This window comes from Rhamphochromis sp. 'chilingali', assembly GCF_963969265.1.
Source record: "Rhamphochromis sp. 'chilingali' genome assembly, chromosome: 12".
In the NCBI taxonomy this organism is placed as follows: Eukaryota; Metazoa; Chordata; class Actinopteri; order Cichliformes; family Cichlidae; genus Rhamphochromis; species Rhamphochromis sp. 'chilingali'.
Window position 1 is genome coordinate 37,764,927 of NC_137939.1, and position 18,963 is coordinate 37,783,889.

The 18,963-nt window shown below is 45.0% G+C and overlaps 1 protein-coding gene across 6 annotated transcripts in view; it reads left to right on the plus strand.

Moving 5' to 3' along the window:
* The first annotated feature begins 2,109 nt into the window (after positions 1-2,109).
* The window catches only part of rgs19 (regulator of G protein signaling 19), a 46,027-nt gene continuing 29,173 nt past the window's right edge, over positions 2,110-18,963 (plus strand). For 2 of the 6 annotated variants that reach the window (XM_080898080.1, XM_080898081.1), the window contains exon 1: positions 2,110-3,031. Coding sequence is in view for 2 of the 6 variants with exons in the window: in XM_080898079.1 (XP_080754205.1) it covers positions 2,924-3,031 (108 nt within the window). In the remaining 4 variants the exon portion in view is untranslated. The remainder of the gene's footprint in view (positions 3,032-18,963) is intronic. The other 4 variants (XM_080898083.1, XM_080898084.1, XM_080898079.1 and 1 more) reach the window with 3 other exon arrangements.

The window sequence follows — 18,963 nt, forward strand, 5'->3', positions numbered from 1 at the left end:
CCCAGGGAAACAAGCCCACCAGCGTTCTGTAGCAGCCGTGGCTGCTGGCCATAAGGAAAGGCTGCTCTTCATAGAGGACTCGCGCTCGAGGAGCTCTTAAGCTAAAAATAAGCTTCCTAAAATAAGCTTTAAATTATTTTAGGAACAAAATCTGTCTGAACCTTTGGAGGAAATATGAAATATTAAGTCCAGTTTCCACCAGGATCACCTACAGTAACATCAGGATGATCACAGCAAATTGGTCATCAGCTGGCAAAGCTAACAAGGGTTTAACCTGCAGTTCACATGAAAGAGGCTGGGCTGGCAGCATCTGACCAAACATTATTGAGGAGTGGCATAGCTGTAATAATAGAAAGATGTGAAGATGTTACACAGACTACAGACTGAAGGCAGGACAGCAGTGTCTGGTTCAGAGTGATTAAAATTGAGCTCTTTATAGCCTTCAGTCGTTCAGACTGTAAAAGAGCTGGTTTATGAAGAAGTTTAGCATATTTGTAAGAAACCTGGTAAAAATGAGGACTGTGAGTGAACAGACTGGTCAATGTCACAGCTCGATCAAAGGGATTTTTAGTTTTTATTCTCTCAGCTGGAGTTTAACACTCTGAAACAATAAAAACTGTAATCAAACTCAAGATCAGACTAAACCTGATCTGAGGCCAGCAGGTGCAACCAGCTGATGTTCTCAGATCAGATATTAATGTTTATAGTTCAATAAAACTAAAGCAAGTGTAACAGTGTATATTAAACACTGATGTCCATCATCAAACACAAAGACTTTGGAACACTGAGGGATCTTCATGACACTATTTTTCAGAGATCTGATTGGTCAGCAGACTGTGATTGCTTACCTTCTATCTCTAATGTGGAACCACATCTCAGAACTTTGATAGAAAATACAGATTATTGAGCAAAGGAGGCTCTGCCCAGACACAGGAGCTGCAGGAGACAATGTTAGCTCACTGAGACTTCTCCCACTGGGATGTCTGACAGTTTACTGCTGCAGAGTCACAATCAACACAACAGAGTAGTGCTGTGCGTGTGTGTTTGTGTGTGTGTGTGTGTGTGTGTTTGTGTCCAGGTTTCACTTCCACCTTGGCCTGTGCAGCTTTGTAGATAAAAAAATAGAAGAGTTGGTTGGACTCTGGTTCTGTGAATGTGGCAGATGAGTTAAAGTTGCAGTATGTGTGTGTGTGTGTGTGTGTGTGTGTGTGTGTGTGTGTTTTGTTTCTGGATGTTTCTCTGCTTTCACTGTTGAGTCAATCTGACCCAAACAGGATGTTCATGCAGAGACTTGATTTTTCTGCTTTTCCAAACCTTTAATTTGTCCCCATAATTTCCAAAAACAGATATTTGCATATGAATAAACATGTGTCTGGCTGTGCAGGAAACTCTGGTTTATGGTAAAACAAACCATACAAACAATGCATGCCTCGAGCTCTGAAAACCACACACACTGGAAGCGAAACAGAGCTGAAACATGGACATGCCTTCACTTAGTGCAAAGTCAGGGGAGAACCAGTGTAGGCGGAGCTAACATGTTTAGTTTTTATTGGCTGTCAGATATGTCAAGTTCTGTGATGATGACAGGAGACATTTGCACCTGAGCAATAATCAGCCCTGTTCTGAGCTGATGCTCTCAGGTGAGTTACATTCATAAACTGACCCAGGATCAGCTGTTTGAGCTGATGTTTGCTGCAGAAACAAACCTGCATTAAACACTGCGAGCGTGTCAGAAACTCAGTGTGCATTGTCAGTGCCCTCATGTGGTGACAGGGTAAACTGCACAGTGTGCTGGTGGCAGCTCACCTGTGAGTCGGTGTGTGTCAAACAGGCTGAGAACACCTGAGAAAGACCGCCTGCTGAGTCAGTGAGCAGCAGAGCAGCTGCAGGTGGTGGAAACAAATTTGATATCAGAAACACAATGCAGGCTGGGTTCAAAGGTCACCCTAATATCAGTCAGTGAAGGCTGCTGCCAAAACACAGCCAGAGGCAGGAAAGGGTTTCCTGTTTCCTGCAGCTGTGGTTTACAAATGTGTGGTGTGTGCACTCATTCAGTGTTACACAGGTGAGTCAGTAACTCCACCTCATCTGTGCAGCAGTTAAAGGCAATGATCAGTGAATGGAAACCAGGAAGGAAATCAATTCATAAAAACTTCCCATCTTCCAGCTCGCTCTTTGCCCTCTCCTTGGTGGATGGCGCCCCCTGCTGTTCACCGTGTGTGTCTGTTTGCAGAAGCCACAGGAAGCTGTCCAGCTGGTTCTTTGACGGAAAAGTTATTCAAGCCCGCAGCATCTCCATTGAAACAGAAAACTCAGGACTAAACATGACTTTCTGACCCCCCTCCCACTTTAAGCTGTAGGGACATTTGTAACAATATCAGCATCGAAACTGAACAATGATTTAAAGACAAGGTAAAACAACAATAACAACAAAAACAGGTGTGTAGGCAGTGACATCACCGAGGCTATTAGTTATCTCCGTTATCTGATTGAAATAAACTGCTCTCTGATATTAATGCCAAGGATCAGCGCTGGCCAGAGTTTAAACACCGGATCAGATACAAATATTTCCTGTTTTACTCAAACGTCGTGCTGATACAGCTGCAGGAGTGTGTGTGTATTACTGGACAGGTAGGTGTGGTTTGCTGTCTGGTGTGTAATAACTAACCGCGTGCTTCAATAACGTGAGTAAACAGTTGATAAAGTTTTTTTTCAACTCCAGCTCTCCTGCCTGCATGGACGTTATGTATATGCGCATGCGCCGTGGCGCCCGTGTCCGTCAGGGCGGTGATCTCTCTCCTGTTCTGCGTGTCTCTCTCTCTCTCTCTCTCTCTCTCTGTGGGAAAAACCCAAGTAGGAGGAGGACTCCTTCCTCTTCTCCGTCTTGTTCTGCTCCGGCGGCGGTGAGCTCTGATTGGAGTAAATGATAAAAAGCTCCCGGTGCGCGGCGGTGAAGGCAGACAGACGCACGCGGATGTGTCTCCGGAAGCGCAGCGGAAGCCGCCCCGCGGACCTCCTTCAAGCCCAGATTGTGAGTATGAGCTGCAGAGGAGGGGGCGGGGAGCGCGCTTTCACTTCAACCCCCGTGCGGGCTCCCGTCCGCGGCCACGCTGCTCCTCCCTCCCCCCCTGCTAACGAGCGGCCAGTGTGCGGGGGTGGGGGGAGAGGAGGACCCGTGTCTCCTTTCCTGCTTCCTCTCTCAGTGACATTGGACCGACAGCTCTGGGGGAGGAGTGAGGAGAGGAAGGCAGCTCTTTAGTCCTCTTTCCTTCACTCCGTGCTTGTTTCCTTCAGCTCTCATGTGTGCCAAAGACCTGCGGAGGCTCAGTGAGGAAGGCCCGGTGCAGACCAGCAGGGACAAACTTTAATGGGTTAGAGCGGACTTCTGTTCTCCTGCTGTGACAGATGTTCTGGTGTTGTTAGCCATGTTTTGGCGTTCTGACAGAGGTTCTGCTTTCATGAAAAGACGTTCTGGTGTTCTAGCGGAGGCTACGATGTTCTGACAGATGTCCGGACAGATGTTCTGACAGATGTTCTGACAGACGTTCTGGTCTTCTAGCAAAGGCTAAGATGTTCTGACAGATGTCCGGACAGATGTTCTGACAGATGTTCTGACAGACGTTCTGGTGTTCTACTGTGAACGGTATGATATGGCCAAAACAATCCATAAATCCAAAATACTCCCCAAAAAAGGGCACACACAGCTTGGCCCAGACTGCAAGGTCCTCATGGTGATGTGATCTGCCTGACACATCATGTCTGTTAGAAATATTGGGGTAGCTCTCTGGGGTGGCTGTGGCTCAGGTGGTAGAGCAGATCAGCTACTGACTGGAAGGTTGGTGGTTCGATCCTTGGCTTCCCAGGTCTGCATGCCAAGTATCCTTGGGCAAGAACCTAAAACTAACCCCAAGTTGCTCTCCGATGCATCGGAGTGTGAATGTGTGTGAATGCTTAGAGTACAGAAGGAAGTGCTTGTATGAGTGGGTGAATGAGGTCTGTTGTATAGATTGTATAGAGCGCTTTGAGTACTCCGGAAGAGTAGAAAAGCGCTATATAAGAATCAGTGCATTTACTAGAGCAGGGCGATATGACCAAAAATATTTATCACCATATACATTTGAAAATTTGCGATAACGATATAACTGACGATATAATTGACACTAGACAAAATACTTTACAACTCCTCAACTTTATTAGTGCAAAAAAAAAAAAATCAATGTATTTTCACTTAAACAAGCAGCTGTTTATGTGCATTAAAGTTATATAAAAATGTAACAGTGCAAATTCCTCGCTGACAGTTTCACCAAAAGGCGTTTCCAGTGGAAACTGGCCGACATATCCTCAGCATAACCATGTATAATATCCACAAAACTGGTTCTGGTGTTCTAGCAAAGGCTAAGATGTTCTGACAGATGTACGGACAAATGTTCTGACAGATGTTCTGACAGACGTTCTGGTGTTCTAGCAAAGGCTAAGATGTTCTGACAGATGTCTGGACAGATATTCTGACAGATGTTCTGACAGACGTTCTGGTGTTCTAGCAAAGGCTACGATGTTCTGACAGATGTCCGGACAGATGTTCTGACAGACGTTCTGGTGTTCTAGCGGAGGCTACGATGTTCTGACAGATGTACGGACAAATGTTCTGACAGACGTTCTGGTCTTCTAGCAAAGGCTAAGATGTTCTGACAGATGTTCTGACAGATGTTCTGACAGACGTTCTGTTGTTCTAGTGGAGGCTACGATGTTCTGAGAGATGTACGGACAGATGTTGTGACAGATGTTCTGACAGACGTTCTGTTGTTCTAGCAGAGGCTACGATGTTCTGACAGATGTCCGGAGAGATGTTCTGACAGACGTTCTGGTCTTCTAGCAAAGGCTAAGATGTTCTGACAGATGTCCGGACAGATGTTCTGACAGATGTTCTGGTCTTCTAGCAAAGGCTAAGATGTTCTGACAGACGTTCTGGTGTTCTAGCAAAGGCTAAGATGTTCTGACAGATTTCCGGACAGATGTTCTGACAGATGTTCTGACAGACGTTCTGGTGTTCTAGCAAAGGCTAAGATGTTCTGACAGATGTCCGGACAGATGTTCTGACAGACGTTCTGGTGTTCTAGCGGAGGCTACGATGTTCTCACAGATGTCCGGACAGATGTTCTGACAGATGTTCTGGTGTTCTAGCAAAGGCTAAGATGTTCTGACAGACGTTCTGGTGTTCTAGCAAAGGCTAAGATGTTCTGACAGATTTCTGGACAGATATTCTGAAAGATGTTCTGACAGACGTTCTGGTGTTCTAGCGGAGGCTACGATGTTCTGACAGATGTACGGACAGATGTTCTGACAGACGTTCTGACAGACGTTCTGGTGTTCTAGCAGAGGCTAAGATGTTCTGACAGATGTTCTGACAGACGTTCTGGTGTTCTAGCAAAGGCTAAGATGTTCTGACAGATGTACGGACAGATGTTCTGACAGACGTTCTGGTGTTTTAGCAAAGGCTAAGATGTTCTGACAGAAGTATGGACAAATGTTCTGACAGATGTTCTGACAGACGTTCTGGTGTTCTAGTAAAGGCTAAAATGTTCTGACAGATGTTCTGACAGATGTTCTTACAGGCGTACTGGTGTTCTAGCGGAGGCTACAATGTTCTGACAGATGTACGGACAGATGTTCTGACAGACGTTCTGGTGTTCTAGCAAAGGCTAAGATGTTCTGACAGATGTCCGGACAGATGTTCTGATAGATGTTCTGACAGACGTTCTGGTGTTCTAGCGGAGGCTACGATGTTCTGACAGATGTACGGACAGATGTTCTGACAGATGTTCTGACAGACGTTCTGCTGTTCTAGCGGAGGCTAAGATGTTCTGACAGTTGTTCTGACAGACGTTCTAGTGTTCTAGCAAAGGCTAAGATGTTCTGACAGATGTCCGGACAGATGTTCTGACAGATGTTCTGACAGACGTTCTGGTGCATTAACAAGAGTTCTGTTGTCATGAAAGACATTCTCATTAGGGGTGGGTTTTTATAATCGATTCATCGATTAAAATCGATTCTGGCTTGGATAACGTAAAATCGATTCATTAAAATCCTGAATCGATTTTTTAATATAAATTTATTTTGTCCGAAATGCCAGAATCTCTGGTGACATCTCACAAAATTTCAAGAACCACCAAACAGTAAATGAGAGCAGGTACAGGGATTCTGCACATAGACTTAAACACACAGCGCGACCCGCGGATCAGAATCAGTTAGATGTCGCCTTTCTCACAGTCGGGGCTGAAAGCCGACAGCTCGCTGATCCGGGTCCGCGCTTTGTGTTCACGCCCTTTATGCGCTGATTCTAAAGCTGTTAGTTTGATCTCTCTCCAAACAATATTGACCGAACCAGCAGCAAAAGAAGATCCAAACGCTTCACATAAACATCGTTCACTCTTTTACTGTTTTGCTTCCATTGCGATGCGCAGCTCTCTCTCTCTCCCTCTCTCCCTCCCCCTCTCTCCCTCCCCCCCCCCCCCCCCTCTCTCGAACAGTTTCGCTTTCTTCATTATTCGCTTGCTTGTTACGCACAAGTCTACTGTTGTTTACAGCGCTGTCGGCCGCTGTTTTTTTCCCTTTTACATTCTTCCGAAAAGAAAACCTCATTTCTGCTGTTCAATACTGAACAAATTTAAACTTTTTAATATTATTCAAAATGCAAAATGCTTAGCCGTGTGTCTAATAAAACCGCTGTAACGTCAGAGGTAATGTTCATTAATTAATGGTTTTCTTTCGTTTTTGATGTACTGCAGAATATTTTTATAAAATCCCAGGCCAGGAAAATCACCTTCATGTTTTTCTGTGTTTTATCTTCAGCTACTTTGACACAAAGGCATCTGCTGTGATGCTCACACCTTGGATAAAGTCTTGCGAGTGTCAGCTTCCTTTTTATAGATACAAAAATATGTAAATGTTCTGATCTGAATTATACTTCTGACTGTCAAAATTTCCCAGATTTAAATCGAATCGAATCGAATTAAATCGAATCGTGGATCGAATCGATTTGGGACCTTGTGAATCGGAATTGAATCGATTCTAGAAATCAGTGACGATACCCAGCCCTAATTCTCATGTTCTGAAAGATTTTGACCTTGTAAGAGAGGCTCTGAAGATCTGACGTAGGTTCTGGTGTTCTGACAGACGTTCTGGTGTTCTAGCAAAGGCTACGATGTTCTGACAGATGTTCTGACAGACGTTCTGTTGTTCTAGCGGAGGCTACGATGTTCTGACAGATGTCCGGACAGATGTTCTGACAGACGTTCTGGTCTTCTAGCAAAGGCTAAGATGTTCTGACAGACGTTCTCGTACTCTGACAGAGGTGTTGATGCCGCTGATGCTTTAGTGTTCTGACACAGGTTCTGTTATCAGGAAATATGTTCTGGTATTCTGACAGAGGCTCTCATGGATAGATACAGGAGCCTGATAAAGAGTCCAGTCTACAATACACAACAAGACACGACACACTTAAAGGTGCCATCTTATACTATAAGATTTAATATATTTACAACAGTGTTTTTTTTTTTGTTTTTGTTTTTTTGTTTTTTGCCTGTCCCGTTTGGCTCTTTTGCATCAGAATTGTTGTCTAAAGGCAAAGAAAGATGCCCAACGGATTTACTTTACCAAATTGACCATCCCAGCCTTGCCGTAATGGTCCATTTGATTCACCTTTTATTGTTTATTTTATTTTCACTTACTGAATACGGGACAGACTTGACTGGGGGAAAGAAGGGGAGAAAGAAAGAGGGAAAGAGAAACAGCTGAGAAGAGGGACGGGGGAGAAGGGCAAAAAACAAAAACCAACAGAATGAGCAGAAAAAGAAAAAAAGAAATAAAAAATGCATCTATCAATCACCTGGATCACCTGCTGAGAAAGAAAAAAGAAAACAAGCAGAAGAGAACAAGAGTAATAGAATAAACAACATCACAATGATCTATGGGAATATGACAGTAAATACTAAATATTCAACATTATTGTGCAGCACATAAGATCAACAGAACACAGTGTGCTTTGAGGTAGGAGCCAAAAAGGGTGTAGTTTGTGGGTGTGATCACCCATGTGTACACCTGTGAGCATGGACGCGCTTGTTTTTTTTTAAAAGGTTCCTTCATGTAATGATCTGCTAGAGGGTGTGGGGGGGCCACAGCCCCGTCCTCCAGGGCATGAAGCAGGTATGGAGGAGATCAAAACTCCAGACATCCAGAGGCCCCCAGAACACAAGAGACCAAGGAAGACCAACAGAGGGGCAGCCGCGCCACTGTCCCAGAAAGAGCTGAGGAGAGTCCCAGATGAGGGCTCACTCAGCAGCCGCGGAGCAGAAGCCAGGGGGAGTTGCAGTGACGCGCCCGTGAGCTCCGCCGGCAGCCAGCCGTGCCTGAGTGACCGAGCCCCAGGCCGAGAGGCCGGGGGCACCCCACCTCCGAAGTGGCCCGAGCGAGCCCCAGGCTCCAGGCCCCGATAAGCGGCCGCCAAGGAGTGAGCCGGTGTGTACCTGGACGCCCATCCCCGGACACAAAGAACCACCAACGCACCGATGTCTGAGGGAGTCCGCCACTGGCAGGGGAAGTGGTGGTAGGGGGAGATAGGCCTCCAAACCTTGGAGGGCCTGAGATGTCCCCAGAGAGGTGGCGCCTGACACCCAACCTGACATATAGACACAGACATACAGGCACACACAGACACAAACATCCATTCCCACCCTCATGCTCTCATATGCACTTACTCCACACTCAACCAACGTGGAGACAGACATAAAGAGACGCTGTACACACGATCACACTCCCCAAGCGTACTCTACAAACCGGGTCTAGGTACCCTTGCCCCTGGAGGGGGAACTGCACCCAGACCCAGGTGGTATTACCTTTTTCCCTGCGGTGGGGGGAGGCAGACCGCCCCGACTCCGCAGCAGCAGGAAGGCCCCACACTCCAGACCGCAGTCGGACGGCCAACTCCTCCTCCTAGCCCCCCCGCTCCAGCAGGTCGCAGAGAATGGGGGTGAGAGAAGACTCCAAACCTCCCTCCACCCGCTCATTGTAGTGTTGATGCATGTGTGTTCTAAGGTGCATTTAAAACCCAGGAGGGCATGGAGCTACCTGCCAGAGAGCAGCAGGTAAGCGCATGGTCCCTCCTGCTAGCCCTCAATGTCTACGTGTATTTAACCTTGAGAGGTGGGCAACGACGCCAGGGGTGGGGTGTACACCCTGATGGTACTTTGGATTCCGTGTATCGTGCCCACCCCCAAGATCCTATATGTATGTGTAATGAGAGTGTGAGTAATGTGAATGTCTAAGTTGTGGGATAAAATTGAGGCAGAGGCAGCCAGAAGGGGACAGGGGGGGGTAGCCTCCTCTGCACCCTGGTGACATACCCCTACTCCAAGGTCCTGCATGTGTTAAAAAAGTCCAAATAAAGTTAGTTAAACATGGTAAAATTAAAACTGACATTTTATAACAGAAGTGCAAACAGCATTCAAAAACTTTTTGTGCACTACCAGTTAGGGCTGCTCAATTAATCGAATTTTAATCACGATTACGATCTGGGCTTTCAACGATCATTTTTTTTTTTTTTTTGAGAATTATAGGCGCTTTCAACGATCATTAAAAATGACTGAGCCGATTATTAGCCCCTCCCTCATTTATCTGCGACACCTTAAAGGCTGGTCTGTGAAAATATTGTCGGGCATAAACCGGTCCGTGGCGCAAAAAAGGTTGGAGACCGCTGATTAAGAGGACCCGAGGGAAGCTCGGAAAGCTAAGCAGGAGTTATTTGGAGAGGAGAGAGTGACTGCCGTTGGTTGAAAAGAGAGGTAAAAAAAAAACTTCAGTGGTGTTGCACACTATTTTATATTATTTTTTAAAGTCATTATTCAATACATTGTTATTGTTAACCCTTTAAAGCCGGTCAGAGCAGCACGCTCCGTGTTGTGTAACTATTTTTAAATCCCTGTAGAACCTGAACCGCGTAAGCTAGCACAATAATTTGCATAAAAAGCGCTTGCAGGAACAAAAACATAATATTCCAGAAACACGCTTTGCCGATCCGATCAGCTGTTCGTAACACTTCCCACAGTGAAACAGACGTCAGCGCGAACTATCGCATGTCCGCCATTTCCTGCCCGAAACCGGAAGTGACGTCATTTTCGTGGAAAATTTAGTTTTTTTTTACTTGTAGGCCTTAAAAGCCTATACTGGTCATGTTTGACTTTTCTAAATAGTTTCTGGGATGCTTAGAACTCGAATTGCACTGCTGGAAATAGTTTATTTTGATGCACCTGCTGTTTTCTTTGCAAATTTGCATCATAGGATTGTTTTTTGTTTTTCCTGCAGTGTATAAAAATTGCTGTATCTCCAAAATAAAACTATGAAGACACTCAAAATAAATTTCCTGTTGTTGTAAACTATTTTTTGCAACTTTTTTGTATTTAAAGTTTTGAGGGATAAGCCTCTTAAATTTCTCCAAGTAGAAATATATGTAAAAAAAACAAAAACGATTTTCAATTTTTTTGTAGTTTATTGCACTTTTTTGCCATTAATGTAGTTACTATGGACTTAATGCATACATATTATTAAAATATGGGCTATAACAGTGGTATAGCAACTTGAAATGCTCCCACAAATGGCACTACAACATGTAAAAAAATAATATAAGCTCTGGCGGACTTGGTTCTATAGTAGGTCTTAAAGGGTTAAATAAATATCGTCAAATAATCGAGATCTCAATTTCAGTGAAAATAATCGTGATTATCATTTTTGCCATAATCGAGCAGCCCTACTACCAGTCGAACGTTTGGACACACCTTCTCATTGAATGGTTCTTCTTTATACAAAAAAGGGTGAAATAACTCAGAACCGTGTTTTAGATTCTTGGTAACATCCAGCCTTTACTTTGATTCCTGCTTTGCTCACTCTTCTCATTCTCTCCATGAGCTTCATGGGGTCGTCTCCTGAAATGGTTTTCCAACAGTCCTGAAGAAGTTCCCAGAGATGCTGAGCACTTGTTGGCCTTTTGCCTTTACTCTGCGCTCCATCCCAATCCATCTCCACTGGGTTTAGGTCAGGTGACTGTGGAGGCCTCACATCACTCTCCTTCTTGGTCAAACAGCCCTCACACAGCCTGGAGGTGTGTTTGGGCTCATTGTGCTGTCCTGGCATGTGTCTGCAGGATGCTGTGGTAGCCATGCTGGTTCAGTTATTATGGTTCTTGCCATAATATGAATTCTAACAGTTGTCAAATAGGGCTGTGTTTGACAACTGTGAACCCTGACAGGCACACCTGTGAGGTGAAACCATGTCAGGTGACGACATCATGTAGCTCACTGAGAGAAGGCCGAGGGTTTGCAATCAGCAAAGCAAAGGATGGCTACTTTCAGAATTTAAAATATAAAACACATTTAGTGTTTTTATCAATCTTTCTTTGCTACATAATTCTATAAAGCTCGATGCATATATTTGACGTTTGTATCTACAATGTGTAAAGTAGTAAAAATGCAGAAAAACCATTCAATGAGAAGCTGTGTCCAAACGTTCGACTGGTAGTGTAAATGTAAGAAAAACACCTGTGTGAAGCTGAAGTTTATTTATTTAACACATTACCAACAGTCCATGCTGCACAAAGTGCAATGTAAAATACCACTAAAATAAGATGCACAACAGTGATGCAGGTAAAACATCGACGAGAGGAAAAAAAATAAAACAAGTAAATAAAAACAACAACTAAGGCTGTTAAAACCAAAATGTTTAGGTCAACGTGTGTTAAAAGCCAGACCATAAAAATGTGTCTTTAGTGATGATTTAAAATGTTAGTGTTTGTGCAGGTCTAATATTAAGACGAAGACTATTGCAGAGTCTGGTTCCTGCCACAGAGAAGCCTCTGTCACCACCACACTTTAGTCCAGGAGTAGTTAAGGTTAGTTCTGACCTGGACCACACGGTCCAACAACAAGAATGCAGAGTTAAGAGAATATCATTAACAACCCTTCAAAGTGCCGTCTCTGTGTTGTGTACTGATTTAAAACAAGATTGAAACTTTTCATCGATCTCATTAAGACCGAGGTAAGCCTGCAACTGTAAACTGTAAATAGACCAGTTTCTCCAGAACTTTTGAAAGAAAGGGAAGCTTTGAGATTGGTCTGTAATTGGACAGAACAGTTGGGTCCAGATTGTGATTTTTAAGACGAGGCTGAACTATAGCTTGTTTAAAACATGATGGGACACAGCCTGTAGCAAGGCAAGTGTTGATTAATCTGTGGATAAAAGCCCAACAGTATTAAAAGTATTTTTAAGCAGATTTGGAGGAAGCCGATCTGATGTGCAGTGTGATGATCTTCGGTGATGAACTACCACAGACAGTTCACTCAAACTGAGACAGCTGAGCACACAGGAGGAACACTGAGGTCTGAGGCAGGGGGCGACCAGACATAAGAAACTTTATCAGTAAAAATGCTGAAAAGTCATCAACTATACATCTGACATCACCACATGGACAAAAAATCAGATTAAAACATTATAAAGTACCTGAGGCTGTTTGTGGACACCAGGTTTGAGACAAGCTGAGTGTTTGCAGTCTGTGCAGCCTCTTGGTAAGCAGAGACACAAACATGAAGCCTATCGTTTTTCCATCTCCTTTCAGCGTGTCTGCAGTCACGTCTAAGGCTGTGCGTATGTTCATTCAGCCATGGCTCTGATAATGGCTCAGCACGCACAGTCCTGAGTGGAGCGATTCAGTCCAAGATTTAAGTGCAGGTTGAATTAAAGATGTCAGAACGTCCTCAGCGCTTTCACAGCTGGAGTTCATTTTTCCACAAACCATAAATGCAATAGAAAACTTAGGCGCTATCAAAGTATTAAGGGCTCGTCCTTTGTGGGCTACAGTGCACGGCTTATCCACAAACAGCCCAAAGTTAAAGTGAACAACTCAGGAAAATGATCAGAGACGTGCACGTAGAGCAGGGCGATATGACCAAAAATATTTATCACGATATATATTTGAAAATTTATTTATGTATATTTATATATTTGAAAATTGATGATAATGAAAATTGTGATAACAATATAACTGATGCAAGACAAAATACTTCACAACTCCACAACTTTATTAGTGCAAAAAACCCCATTAATATATTTTCACTTAAACAAGCAGCTGTTTTTTTATGTGAATTAAAGCTGTATAACAATGTAACAGTGCAAATTCAAATTCCTCGCAGACAGTTTAACCAAAAGGCATTTCCAATGGAAATGGGCTGACATATGCTGAGCATAACCATGTATAATATCCACACAAGTTAAAAACTGGCGCTTCGCAACATGGAACTGCAGTGTGCCAAATAAACAAGTCAAATAGGTATTTTTCAGACCATAAGGTGAACGGGATTATAAGAAAACCAAACAGTCAAACTTGACTCATTCTTCTCGCTTCCTCCACGTCTGTACCATTGATTCATTAATGTTGAATTCTCTCACAGCTGCTCTAGTCCCATGTTCTACTAGTCCCTACTAGTTCTACTCTAGTCCCAAGTTTGAAATCCACTTCATAAGCAGTCTCTTAACAGGAGCCATTTGTGGTCCTTATACACACACACTACTGTAATATTATGTTGAAGCACAGTACGTATCACTCCGCGAGGCTCCTGCCTACAATAGCCGTAATGCTCCAACAATCCATCAGCTGGTGCGCCTTCGTCGCTTACCAAAGGCGTACTAAAACATTTTTGACAGATTTCTGCATGTACCACATAAAATCGGTTAGAGGTCAGTAAGCACAACCAGAATTCATACATAAGGCGCACTGTTGATTTTTGAGAAAATTAAAGGTGTTTAAGAGCACCTTATAGTACGGCAATAACGACGGCACGCTTGCATGTTCTACCAAAAACTGTGCTTTGTTGTGTATCTGACGGATGAAAGCTAAACCAGTTCCACACTAGAGGTGGGAATCACCATACATCCCACGATACGATATTATCACAATACTTAACTCACGATACGATATTATTGCAATTTTTAAAAATATTTTGTGATATTCAGATTCTGTACATAAAGGTAAACTTTATCAATATTCATTTTATCTAATATCAAAGTCTCGCACTCAGTCTTTCTCTCATTTCAGTTTTATTGTTGACAAACTGAACAGTTTGTATTACAGTCTAGTCCAACTTAACTGAATGCAACCATCTGGTGCAATTACAGCTATTCTGAACTATGAAATTTATTCTTGCTCAGAAAAAGGATCAACATGCTCTGAAGTCAGAGCCAAGATGGCGCCGCGGATGGTCGCCTTGGTGCTTCAGTGCGTTACTTTTGTTTTGTTTTTGTGCATTTCTTCTGTGTCTGGGCACTCCTCTGGATACTCGTACACCAGAGAAGAGCTCCTTAACTACAGGACTACAACGCCTGTGGATTTATTTCCAATATTTGTCGCATCTGCGGCAGATTTACTGCTGACTCTGACCAGGAAAGCGAGACGCCGAAAGAGAGGGAAGCGAGCCGGCGCACTCGTGCGTTTGAGGAGACGCGGACTGCGAACTGCTCTTCCTGGGATCTTCCTTTCTAATGTACGCTCACTCGGGAATAAGATTGACGAACTGGCCCTGATGAGAAGCATGAACAGAGACTTTGCCTCCTCCTGTGTCGTGGCTCAGTGAGAACATCCCAGACTGCGCGCTCAAGCTGGAGGGCTTCCATCTGCTGCGCGCGGACCGGCAGGCCGCTCTCTCCGGTAAGTCCAAAGGTGGAGGTCTCTGCTTCTACATCAATAGTGGCTGGTGCACAGATGTGACAGTGATTGCTCAGCACTGCTCTTCCTCTCTGGAATATCTTTTTATCCACTGCAAACCGTTTTATTCTCCGCGGGAGTTTGCTTCATTCATCCTGGCCGCTGTTTACATCCCGCCAGACGCAGATGCGCAGGCAGCTCAGTGCGCACTCGCGGAGCAGATTCTCCACACGGAGTGGACATTCCCGGACTCTCTCATCATTGCTCTTGGGGACTTTAACAAAGCCAATCTGAGCCATGAGCTTCCAAAATATAAGCAGTATATTAAATGCCCGACCAGAGAGGAGAGGACATTAGACCGCTGTTACAGCACGATCAGCGGGGCCTATCGCGCGGTGCCCCGCGCTTCACTCGGACTTTCTGACCACGTCATGATCCACCTAATCCCCGCGTACAGACAGAGGCTGAAGCTCTCCAAACCTGTCGTGAGGACTAAAAAACTGTGGAGCAACGAGGCTGTGGAGGAGCTTCGCACGTGTTTGGAGACCACAGACTGGGACACATTGAAGGCTGCTTCTAACAGCTTGGACGAGTTTACGGACACTGTCACCTCCTATATCCACTTCTGTGAGGACAGCATTGTGCCATCACGCACCAGGGTGAGTTATAACAATGACAAACCCTGGTTTACTCCTAAACTCAAAAAGCTGTGGCTGGAAAAGAGAAAGGCGTTCAGAAGCGGAGACAGGGACTGCTACAGAGAGGCCAAGTACAGGTTCACTAAAGAAGTGGACATTGCTAAACATCAGCACTCTGAGAAGATGCAGCAGCAGATCTCAGAGAATGACTCGGCCTCTGTGTGGAAAGGTTTTAGGAATATCACCAACTACAAGCCTAAAACCCCCCACTCCACTGACGACTTGCTCTTGGCCAACACCCTTAACGACTTCTACTGCCGTTTTGACAAGCCATCAGGCAGCCTTCACACCTCCAACGGCCCCAACAATAGAGGCACTTTGGACACTAATTCCCCCACCTCTCCCCCCTCCATAGAGCCATCACCACCTTCAAACCGTTCACCTACAACACCCCCCTCCTCACCCCACACAAAAGAGGATTTCACACCACCTCCTCCCACCACAACTCTTCATATTCATGAAGCAGATGTGAGGAAGCAGTTTAAGAGTCTGAATGCTCGAAAAGCTCCCGGCCCAGACGGTGTGTCTCCTGCCACCCTCAGACACTGTGCAAACGAGCTGGCCCCAGTGTTTTCTGGCATTTTCAACTCCTCACTGCAGGCATGTCATGTGCCTGCCTGCTTCAAGTCCTCCACCATAATCCCTGTCCCCAAGAAACCTAGGATCACTGGACTAAATGACTACAGACCCGTGGCTCTGACATCTGTGGTCATGAAGTCTTTTGAGCGCCTAGTTCTCTCCCATCTCAGGACCCTCACGGCCCCCCTCCTGGACCCCCTGCAGTTTGCATATAGAGCCAACAGGTCTGTAGACGACGCCATCAACATGGCCCTACACTTCATCCTGCAGCATCTGGACTCCCCAGGAACCTACGCCAGGATCCTGTTTGTGGACTTCAGCTCTGCCTTCAACACCATCCTTCCAGACCATCTCCGAGACAAGCTTTCCCAGATGAATGTGCCTGATCCCATCTGCCGGTGGATCACTGACTTCCTGACGGACAGGAAGCAGCATGTGAGGCTGGGAAAGAATGTCTCGGACTCCCGGACCATCAGCACCGGCTCCCCTCAGGGCTGTGTTCTTTCTCCTCTGCTCTTCTCCCTGTACACCAACTGCTGCACCTCCACCCACCAGTCTGTCAAGCTAATCAAGTTTGCAGATGACACCACCGTTATTGGACTCATCTCGGACGGGGACGAGTCTGCCTACAGGAGGGAGGTTGAACGTCTGGTGTCCTGGTGCAGCCACAACAACCTGGTGCTGAATGCCCAGAAGACAGTGGAGATTATTGTGGACTTCAGGAAGCACACAGCTCCACTCCCCCCCATCATCCTGACTGACACCCCCATCACCTCTGTGGACTCATTCCGCTTCCTGGGTACCACCATCACCCAGGACCTGAAGTGGGAGCCCACCATCACCTCCGTCATCAAGAAAGCCCAGCAGAGGATGTACTTCCTGAGGCAGCTGAAGAAATTCAACCTGCCAACACGGACGATGATGCAGTTCTACACTGCAATCATCGAGTCCATCCTCACCTCCTCCATCACCGTGTGGTACGCTGGAGCCACTATCAGGGACAAACAGAGACTGCAGCGTGTTGTGCACTCTGCTGAGAAGGTGATTGGCTGCAGACTCCCATCTTTGCAGGACCTGTACACCTCCAGGACATTGCGGCGTGCAGCTCGGATCTCAGCTGACCCTTCTCACCCTGGACACAGTCTGTTTGACCTGCTCCCCTCAGGCAGGAGGCTCCGGTCCATTCGCACCAGAACCTCTCGCCATAAGAACAGTTTCTTCCCCTCTGCTGTTGGACACATGAACAATAACCATATGACTGTTCCCACCACTAACACATGACCCTACGCTGTGTTCACTGCATCATTCCATGTTTGGCACTGATCACCACCTGCACTCATGTATATATCTTTCAACGTAGCACTCTTAATTCTTATTCTCATGTATATATCTCATGTATATCTCATGCACATATCTTCCCACGTAGCACTTTTAATTCTTATCCCTACTTTTATTTTTTTCCATGTCTATTTAAGTGCTATTTATGACACTATGTTTGCACTGAAGCACCGCAGCAATTTCCTAATGTTGTAAACCTGCTCAACATTTGGCAATAAACCCCATTCTGATTCTGATTCTGATTCTGAAAAACTTTTTTGTAACAAAATATCGATTCCTGCTGTCCCTGTATCGATACATTATTAGCAAACAAAATATCCCGATACTACACAGTATCGATTTTTCCCCCACCCGTATTCCACACCACTGAAGTTTCAGCATTTTTACAAACCAGTTCTGGTTCATCGTTTCATTCAACGATCCACTTTCGCCCTTCTCATTCTCCGTCGCCGCCATGTTCATATGAAAACAAAGGCACTGCGCATGCGCGTTTTACCCATATTCTATCACGATATTTTATTTTCTCATCGTTGCCCAACATTATACTGGTGTTACTGTGAACAGTATGATATGGCCAAAAAAATCCATAAATCCAAAATACTCCCCAAAAAAGGGCACACACAGCTTGGCCCAGATGTGGCTCACATCTGCAAGTTTTACAAAGACTGCAAGGTCCTCATGGTGATGTGATCTGCCTGACACATCATGTCTGTTAGAAATATTGGGGTAGCTCTCTGGGGTGGCTGTGGCTCAGGTGGTAGAGCAGATCAGCTACTGACTGGAAGGTTGGTGGTTCGATCCTTGGCTTCCCAGGTCTGCATGCCAAGTATCCTTGGGCAAGAACCTAAAACTAACCCCAAGTTGCTCTCCGATGCATCGGAGTGTGAATGTGTGTGAATGCTTAGAGTACAGAAGGAAGTGCTTGTATGAGTGGGTGAATGAGGTCTGTTGTATAGATTGTATAGAGCGCTTTGAGTACTCCGGAAGAGTAGAAAAGCGCTATATAAGAATCAGTGCATTTACTAGAGCAGGGTGATATGACCAAAAATATTTATCACCATATACATTTGAAAATTTGCGATAACGATATAACTGACGATATAATTGACACTAGACAAAATACTTTACAACTCCTCAACTTTATTAGTGCAAAAAAAAAAAAAAATCAATGTATTTTCACTTAAACAAGCAGCTGTTTTTTATCTGCATTAAAGTTATATAAAAATGTAACAGTGCAAATTCCTCGCTGACAGTTTCACCAAAAGGCGTTTCCAGTGGAAACTGGCCGACATATCCTCAGCATAACCATGTATAATATCCACAAAACTTAAAAAGAGGTTAAACACACACAATACGGTAATATTATGTTGAAGCACAGTACGTATCACTCCGCGAGGCTCCGCCTACGACAGCCGTAATGCTCCGACAATCCATCAAGCGGTGCGGCTTCGTAGCTCAGCAAAGTCGTACTGAAACATTTGACAGATTTTCGAGCGCCGTGCACATAAAATCGTTTCGAGGTCAGTAAACACAACCAGAGTTCATACATAAGGCACACGGGATTATAAGGGGCGCTATCGACTTTCAGGAAAATCAAAGGATTGATTT